General features: G+C 44.3%; 1 protein-coding gene across 1 annotated transcript in view; it reads left to right on the forward strand.

Annotated features, from left to right (window-relative positions):
* Window positions 1-6,078, forward strand: part of ZFP90 (ZFP90 zinc finger protein) — a 44,127-nt gene extending 38,049 nt beyond the window's left edge. The window contains exon 5 of the mRNA XM_077755656.1: window positions 5,815-6,078. Coding sequence (XP_077611782.1) covers window positions 5,815-5,876 — 62 coding nt within the window. The 3' untranslated portion in view covers window positions 5,877-6,078. The remainder of the gene's footprint in view (window positions 1-5,814) is intronic.
* Window positions 6,079-9,483: the final 3,405 nt, after the last annotated feature.

A 9,483-nucleotide genomic window follows, 5' to 3' on the forward strand; every position in this document is an offset into this window, starting at 1 on the left:
TGAGTTAATAATAGGTACCACTTATTGAATGTTTACTACTAGAAAGAAATTGTGTGAAATATTTCATAGCCATCACTTCATTTAATCCTTACAACTCCTTGTTCTAGGTCTTGTGGTAACTCTGGTCTTTGCCCAACTTTTTCCTCCCTCTTTCTCTTAAAACATCTCTGCTGTACTGACTACAGGAAAACAACTCAGGATATCCCTGGGGCTCAGTGATAATTCTAGGGACAAGCCTGTGACCTAGCTGAGCCAGAGTCCTTTGCCAGAAAAATTTCAAAATAGATTTGGTAGGGACACTTTTATTTTGTGTTGCTAGGTTGGAAAGGTAAAGTTCTAGAACTGCCTAGGGGTGCCTGGGTGGCTCAGTCGGTTAAGTATCCGACTTCAGCTCAGGTCATGATCTCGCAGTTCATGGGTTCGAGCCCCACATCGGGCTCTGTGCTGGCAGCTCAGAGCCTGGAGCCTGCTTCAGATTCTGTGTCTCCCTCTCTCTCTGACCCTCTGCTGCTCATGCGGTCTGTCTGTCTGTCTCTCTCAGAAATAAATAAAACATTAAAACAACAACAACAACAACTTTGAGAACTGCCTAGAGCCCAATTCCTTACCAGAGAGAGGAGTTCCATTGTAGGAGGCGATGCAGCTGACATGGTGGTACTCTCATTTCTTTTTTGAAGGTTTTTTTTTTTAAGTTTATTTTGAGAGAGAGAGAGAGTAGGTGAGAAAGAGCCAGGGAATGGCGGGGGCGGGGGAGAGCATCCCAAGCAGGCTCCACGCTGTCAGCGCAGAGTCCGGTGCGGGGCGTGATCTCACAAACCATGATATCGTGACCGGAGCCAAAACCAAGAGTTGGACGCTTAACAAGCTGAACCAGCTGGACACCCTGGTACTCTCATTTCTAATCCTGAGGTCCTTTTGGACCTGGCTCAATTTCTGAAGCCATTCCTGGGATTCCCTACTGTCAGTCCAATGATTACCCTTTTTTGATTAAGCTAATTTGTCAGATTTCTGTTGTTTGCATTAAAGAAACCTAATACATGTATCCTTGTTTTCTAATGGGGGTCGGGGGGGCCAGAGAGATAAAGTAATTACCTAGTATTCCCGAGATAGTATTTCCAATGGAAGATTGAGGCTTTGAACCTAGGACCGACTGGCTTTTTACCTCTAACTTTGATGTCCCCAGAGCCTTGTTATGTTCAAGGAGCTGGACATAACGCAGTATTGTTTTGGGAGGAGTGGGTGATGGGATATGGTGATAGGTTAGGTTGGAGACCAGACAGAGACAAAATGGTGAAGGGCTTTGGAATACTTTTCCTGACTACTTTAGTAAATTAAATTCCCAAAATTGACCCGTAACCCTCATACCTTAATATATCAAGTTGTTATTTACATTTGCCCATACTTAAACCACCATTTTTCATAAATAATACAGTCTCAAGATCTCCTTAAGTCCCTTACTGTAGGTTTTGGTATTGGTTTTTATAATAATGACATTTAATACTTTTATCTTTTGAAACACCCCTCCTTTTTTTAATAGAATTTTTTTCAAAATATCCAGAATGAGATAAAATACCCCAAAGTGGGTTTTCTGGGTCAGCGTGTATAGATTACTATAATCAGATGGTATGAGACTCATACAGTAATAAACTGGATACAGTAGCGCAGGAGCAATAGTCCCAAAATTGCAAAAGGGAGCCAGGAGAAAACCACAGTCTCCCACTCCTGGTCCCTAGGTGTGTCTGGGGAAGGACCCCAGGGCAGGCATTATTTCGGTCACAGCATCTAGCACACCTCTGTGCCAGCATGGGAAGGTAGGAAAACACTTCCCCAGTTATCAGACATGCTGCTGATGGTGGTGCCTGGTTCTGTATAGCTGCTAGACTAGTTAGTTGTTACAGCTGTTAAGATGCAAATGTCACTTCAGGGGCGTCTGGGTGGCTCAAGCGTCCGACTTTGGCTCAGGTTGTGATCTCAGGGTTCATGGATTTGAGCCCCGCATCGGGTTCTGTGGTGGCAGCTCAGATCCCAGAGCCTGTTTCAGATTCTGTGTCTCTCTCTCTGCCCCTCCCCTACTCATGCTTTGTCTCTGTCTCAAAAATAAATTAAAAAAAAAAAAGTCACTTCAGGGAAGGTTCTGCTGCCTTCAACTAAATTGGTCATCTTAAATTTTCATAGAGTACTGTTAATGTGCTTTGTGTTACCATAGTTTGTATTTGTGATTACTTGGTTTTCTCTGCACCCCCGCCTCACACTAGATTGTGAGTTCTGGAAAAGCAGTGTCTATTTCTGTTTTGGTAACTTTTTGTTCCTCTGCTCATCACAATTGCAGGCACATAATAGGTACTTTCATAGTCTTACTAAGTGAACAATGGAATGGAGATCTGTAGTTAAGCAAAGAAGACTGCCTTATAAATGAAAAGGTGCTCAATCTTGAAATCAGAATTTTACAGAAGAAGACAGTAAGATACTATATATTCTTTAAAGTTTATTTATTCGGGGTGGGGCAGTACAGGCAGAGAGAGGGAGAGAGACAGTCCCAAGCAGACCTCATGCTGTCAGCACAGATCCCACAAACTGTGAGATCATGACCTGAGCTGAAATCAAAAGTTGGATGCTTAACCAACTGAGCCACCCAGGTGCCCCAATAGGGTACTATTTCATACCCATTAGGCTCACAAAAATTTAGAAGTCTGGGAAGGGGGATAATGAGAATGTGTACACAGTGCTGGTGAGAGGATAAACAGTGATTTGGGAGACTAATTTGGCAGTATCCAGTAAGAGTAAAGCTAAGTATTCCCACTACTAGGTGTGTACCCTGGACTAGAAACCCCTGTGTGAGCACAAAGACATGCACAAGGATGCTTATTGCAGCAGTGTTTGCAATAGTAATATGGACACAGGATAAAGGTCAGTAAGTAAATGGGTTAATCGGTTGTGGCATATTATAATTTAATACAAACAGTTTTAAATGAAGTAGAGCATCTGGCCAAAAGGAAAAAGATTCTAGTTCTGCTTATACCACTCCTGTCCCCATGGAGCTAGATGGGACTGCAGAAAAACAGCCACAGTGACTAGCCCGACCTTAAATTCCTGACTGCAAACCTCAGGCATTTGTTTCCCTAGTCTGGTCGTTTGTCCCAGTCTCCTAAGGTCCCAGTCTCCTGAACTATGATTTTATAGCTTTTCTCTTCTCAACCTCCAGCATTTCACCCAGTCCTCACTCAGCTGGAGACCTTGTATCTTAGTTAACTGAGAGAAATAAAAGCAATTAGAAGATAACTACTGTCACCTACGTGCATCTTGTCTTTGTGTTCTTTCTGTCCTTCCTGTTACTGTGGGTGATGCTTGGTTCTCTTACCTCCGGCCAACTTCTCTTGTATTAGCTCCTGCCCTTAAACTAGGGCATCGCTCCTACAAGTGTCTTCTTCATCTTTTTTCCCCCTTGTCTACTGATTCCCATTAACATAAGAATGTGGTTTTTCTCATCTTAAGTATATATTTGTAAATATATGCACTGCATCCCCTCCACCTGCCACTCCATCCCCTTCATTTCAGAGGAATATTCCAATGCTCATGGTCTCCACTTCCTCTCCTTCCCTTCTCTCTTGCAACCCTCCCAATCAGGTCTTTGTTTCTGCTCTTGCTAAAGGGCACTGAGGGACTCCATGTAGCTAAGGATTGCTTTTCAGTCCTTTGACTTGACCTGTCAGTATTATTTGTTAAGTTCATCTTTTCCTCACTCTTGACACATTTCTTTCACTTGGCTTCTGGGTTATCAGACTTTTCCTTATATTTTATTGACAGCTACTTCTCCCAGTTTTTTAAATTTCTTTCTTTAAATATGGGAATTATTCTAGGGCTCATCTTTAGACTTTTTCTATAGTCCCCCTCATTGTGGCTTTCACCATGTCTCACGGCTTTAAATATCTACTTGTTGGCAACTTTAAAGTTTGTATCTCTAAAAAATTTTTAAAAAGGGGGGACGTCTGGGTGACTCAGTTAAGTGTCCAACTTCGGCTCAGGTCGTGATCTCACGGTTTGTGGGTTCGAGAACGCCCTGCGTCGGGCTTTGTGCTGACAGCTCGGAACCAGAAGCCTGCTTCTGATTCTGTCTCCCTCTCTGCCCCTCCCTGCCTCAAGCTCTGTCTCTCTCTGTCTCAAAAATAAACATTAAAAAAAAAATTTTTTTTTTAAAGTTTATATCTCTAGCCCAGGATTCCATACTTGTCAACCGCATACATGACATCCTGCATATGTGACATCCCTACTTGGATGTCTAAAATACATTGAATCTAATGTGTCCAAAGATAAACTAACTCATGATCTCTCCCTCCCAGCTCTATCATAATCATGTTCTTCCCTCAGTCTTTCCTTCTGGGGAAAGAACCCCCATTTTTTTTTGATTGCTCAGTCCCCAAACTGGGGAACTGTTCTTTTTTTTCCTATTTTTTTTTAATGAGAGAGACAGCATGAGCAGGGAAGGGTCAGAGAGAGGGAGATACAGAATCTGAAGCAGGCTCCAGGCTCTGAGCTAGCCATCAGCACAGAGCCCAATGCAAGGCTCAAACTCACGAACTGTGAGATCATGACCTGAGCCGAAGTCGGACGCTTAACCGACTGAACCACCCAGGTGCCCCATGATTCTTTTCTTTGCCACCCCACATCCAAGCCTCAGGAAGTCTTGTATCCTAACTTGCAGGGTATATGCGGATGACCATTTCTTGTTCCCTCTGCCACCCTAGCCCAAGTCACCATCATCCTCTCTGGCCCAGATATTTGTAAAGGCCGAATTGGTTTCTCGGCTTCCATCCTTGCCTCCTTGTGTTTACAGTTTAGCAGCTAGAGTGATACTGTAGTGATCTAAGATCATGTCATTCATCTCAAGCCCTCAAATAGCTTTTCATTTTACTGAATAAAAAGTAAAACCCATGCACAGTATTGCTACCACCTGCTGCCCTATATGATCTCTGACTCACTACGACTTCCTTACCACTGCTGTGAGCCCACTGACGCCCCTGCAGTAACTTACACAACAGGCTTCCACCTCAGAGTCTGTACATTTGCTGTTCCCTTTCCTGGAGTACATGTGCCCTAGATGTCACATGGTCTAGTCCCTCATCTCCTTCAAGTCTTTGCTCAAGGTTTTCTTAGCCCTTTTTTTGACTGCCCTATCAAAAGAGCCTGCCTCATCATGGCATACCCCATCTCCCTTCTCAGCTTCATTTTTTCCCATAATACACCATCTAAATATTTTACTTGTTTACTATATGTCCTTCTCTAGAAGGTAAGCTCCATGAAAGTAGGGGTTTGAGGGGGGGGGTGGCAGGAAGAGGAGGTAAACTAATGAAGCATAACAAAAAGGAAAGTGCACAAGTAGCAGTTGAACATTGTGGTGATAGAGGGCAGCAATGTTTGTGTCTTATTCAGTGCTGTGTCTTCAGCACAGGAGATACTCAAATATGTAATAACTGGTTGTGCTGAATGTACATGTATTAATAAGGCTAACATTGAAAATAAAATTGAGGGATACGTAAAGTGTGATATAACTTAAAAATCTTTTAATACCTATTTCTAATAAACTTACATGAAGTAAAAGTAGGAAGGTATTAAGACATTAGCTACAGAGTGGTAGTTTCCTCTGGAGCTACAGGGGAAAGGGGTGGGAAGGAATAAGATAAAGCTTAAATTATCATTTCTCTTTTTTAAAAGCAAACATGGCAAAATACTAACATTTGTTAAAGGATGTTGCGTGTGTTGTCTGTGCCTCTCTGAAAGTTCAAACTCTCTTAAAGTCAGCCTCCTTGCTTTTATCAGGTCCCTCCTCCACAAAGCTTGGTTCCCCTCAGGGCATGAGCCTGTTTGACCTGTACATCTAGCGAGCTGGAAGGATTTAGAAGGAAAATAGGCATTCATTTTCTCAAGAGTGAAAAAGCTGATCCAAGCCTAAGAATGAAAGCAAGGTTCTTGGCACTGTCAGGATCAAGCAAAATCATTTCCACTCCCTATGAATGCCTCTTTAGGGACCAGTTAAAAAGAAGGGGGGAAGGGCAAGGGAGCAAAGGACTTCCTGTAGTTGCAGAACCCAAGTGATTATTTGCAAGAGTTGGTAGAAGGAGAAAAATGATTTTTGCTAATAAATTTCATTAAAAACCAAATTTTGGAAAAGCACCTCTTTGAACACTTTTTGGACACTTTTTAGCGGATAAAAGAACCAAGAAATTTGGACCTGAGGTATACATGGTATTTTATTGCACTATGAACAGATACAAGTATTAATGATAATAATGGGGTTTTTGTTTTACTGTGTGCATTAAGAAACTAGCAATTAGCAATTGTTCTTGAATTTTAGTGCTTGTTTTCAGAAGTGTTATCAGAGAATTCTGACAGGAACTTTTCTGTTGGCTTGGAGTTGCTGATAAAACCCCAAAGGCAAAACCTCATGTTCCTTTGTATTCTAAAGGGTAGCACAAGGCCTGGACTCCCTATCCCACAGGAGACTCTAGGAGGTTTGAGATTCACACAACCTCTTGCTCTTGGGCCTCCACTGACATGTTACTACCATATAACAAGGTTCAGATCCAGAGGAGAGGGGCTTTATAGCCCTGGGGTGAGCCCTCTGCCCTCTCCATAAGACAGGGGGACTCCCACACCAAGAGAATAGAGATATTGGGGACATCAGAAATTCCTGGAGCTTGGTGGCTCCATCTCCAGCAAACGACAGGCCCCCTTCTTGGGAGAGCTTGCTGTGTACCTCTGAAGAGTGTACATACAGTGGTAAGGGGGTGGGGAGGAACCAAAAACAAGCAGGGGTGAAGGAGGGGGGCAGCTGCTGCTGGAGTAGCCCCTACCAGCAATTCATGAAGCCCTCTAAGGGTCCGAATTTGTGTTGTGCTTAGGAAGCAAGGGTAAGGGCCAGTCCATCTGTTTCCTTTGCTCCAAAGATCACAAGACAGGATTTCACTAGATACTGAAGAGGGTGACTATATAAATGACCACGGAAACCAAGACGCTTGAGAATGAATGGGGAGCTAACCAAACAATAAGCTGGGGCGGCTCTCAAAAACGGCGACAAACCTTTACTCTGTACCTGGGGGTCCCAGAAAAAGGAAAGAAGATAGGATGGCAGGAGGCATAAGGCTATGTCCCAGTGACTGCAGCACCAAACTAGGGATGACCCACCTGACAAGGGGTTAAAATGCAAGAACTACATGGGGCCAAAGAGGTAGGAGACTGCCCCGCTGTGAATGAACACTTGGGACTGGGTGAAGTTGAATGCCTACCCCAGACAGACTCGCATCTCCCTGTGAGGGCAAGCCACCTGCCCCAAAACAGGACCTACGCGGCAAACGGGCATCTTCCTCCTTCACTGTCCCCTTACCCATGCACGGAGCAGGCAGGGCATTCGGTCGTCTAAGAATAAGGTATGAGTTTGAAGTTTTAAACAGACTAGGCTAGACTGTAAATTTAAATGTCCATTGGTAAACACAAATTTGCTTTCCCTCAGGTTAAGTCATCTTAAAGGGATTTGACAGCCTGGCGGCGGTGAGAAGGCCAGTTAGAAGGGTTTGAACCACCAATTTTGAGTTAATAAGGAAGAGCTGGGTGTGTGCCCTTTAAAGAGGTCAAAGGAGGCCCACTTGCGTCCCCCCACATTTTACGGGCGCTAGGTGGGAAGCGGGGTGGGAACGCGCCCTGAGAGAGGGCCTCCGACTGCCGAGACGCGTGGCGCGGCTGGAGACTACATTCCCCGAAAGCCTTGGCGTCGGCGCACTTCTGCCTCCGTGTCTGACGTCATCCGCCGCTGACACCGGCACGCCCAGTTTGAGTCTGCGTCGGCGTGGAAGTCGCACTGTGTGCGCGGGGTGCCTAGTAGCAAGGGTGTTCGCATCTGACCAGCGTCCAGCTCCCGGGACCAGGCTACCCTCTTCCAGTGGCCGCCGTCAGCCACCGGAGTCTCATGACCAGAACACCCCAGGCCAGGCCGGCCCCTTCTCCCCGCGCTTCGCCCAGATGGCACTGCCAACTCCAATCTTGTGACCTACCTGACAAAATGGGGATAAGTTGAACCATATGGGATTCTCCAGGTAAGTGGAGAAACCAGGTAACCATATCTTATCTTTTTGAGGAAGTGTAAGTTTCTGCTCCCCTGAAACAAGATTGTAAAAACAGAGACACCACCTCTTCCTTTCTCCTCCTTTCTGCTTCCTAACTCTGGATAGGGACGTTCCTGAGCAGGCAGGCTGGAGGGACAATAATGAATCCTTGAGTGGCAGTGTACGTAATTAGGACCAACTCTCCCACAAAAAATAACCTAAGCAGATTGAAAGGTTGGAAAGCGACAGCATTCAAAAAAGCTAACAAGAGAGTGAAGAATTAGGAATCAAATTCCAGGAGATGCAAGAGACTGACCTTATAAAGCCATCACTCAAGCTGCTTTTGCCTGAAGGCATTTGCTGATGGATGAAGACATTTGAGAATTCCAGCTTTAAGATTGGTGGATTTGCAGTTTAAGGGGTACAAGTGTAAAAGTGCTGAAAGTTGGGAGTCTGAATAATCACCTCACAGTTAAACAGGGACCCCCAAATGTAGGTACCCTCAAGAAAATGTTGAGATAAGACCCTGGCACAGACCTGTCTCCCAAATTGAGGTTATCTTAGAAGTGTAAAGGAACCTCAACCATCAATATCGACCAGGCCAGCGTTGTGTCCAGGGGTTGACAGAAGCAAACGAAAATGATCCTTAGAGAAAGGTATTGTCATCTCTAACATCGGAGTATTCACACACACCCCTTTTGTTAGTAGCTTCCAGCACATTCTCAAAGATAACCAGATGTAGAAGGACATAAGACATCATGAAAGAGAACATGCAGAATTAACAGACAACAAATACACAAAAGCTCCAAATACTGGAATTATTTATCAGAGAAAGAGTATAAAAGAGCAATTATTTACTATTTTTAAAGAGATTAAAAAACAAGCTAGAGGGGCGCCTGGGTGGCTCAGTCCGTTGAGCGTCCAGCTTCGGCTCAGGTCATGATATCACGACTCGTGGGTTTGAGCCCCATATTGGCCTCTGTGCCGACTGCCAGCTCAGAGCCTGGAGCCTGTTTCAGATTCTGTGTCTCCCTCTCTCTCTGACTCTCCCCTGCTCACGCTGCCTCTCTCTCTCTCTCTTTCTCAGAAATAAATTTAAAAACACATTTAAAAATATTTAAATGAACATTAAAAAAAACAATTAAAATTCAAGATAGTGATGCCTCTATTTCTAGCTATTAACAGAACAGCATGTCATAAACTAACACGTCTACTAGATATAGCTATAAGAGCTGGATGAAATACAAATATATATATTTGAAGGCATTGGAGAGTTCCCAAAGCAGCCAGGAACTGAGGATCCAAGATACCGAAGAGATGGGATGCTCACTGAGGCAAGCCCGGCATTCTCAGCGCCTCCTCTCCCAGAGGCAATTGACCGTACCTAGTC

This window comes from Crocuta crocuta, unplaced genomic scaffold (assembly GCF_008692635.1).
Source record: "Crocuta crocuta isolate KB4526 unplaced genomic scaffold, BGI_CrCroc_1.0 scaffold152, whole genome shotgun sequence".
Taxonomy (NCBI): Eukaryota; Metazoa; Chordata; class Mammalia; order Carnivora; family Hyaenidae; genus Crocuta; species Crocuta crocuta.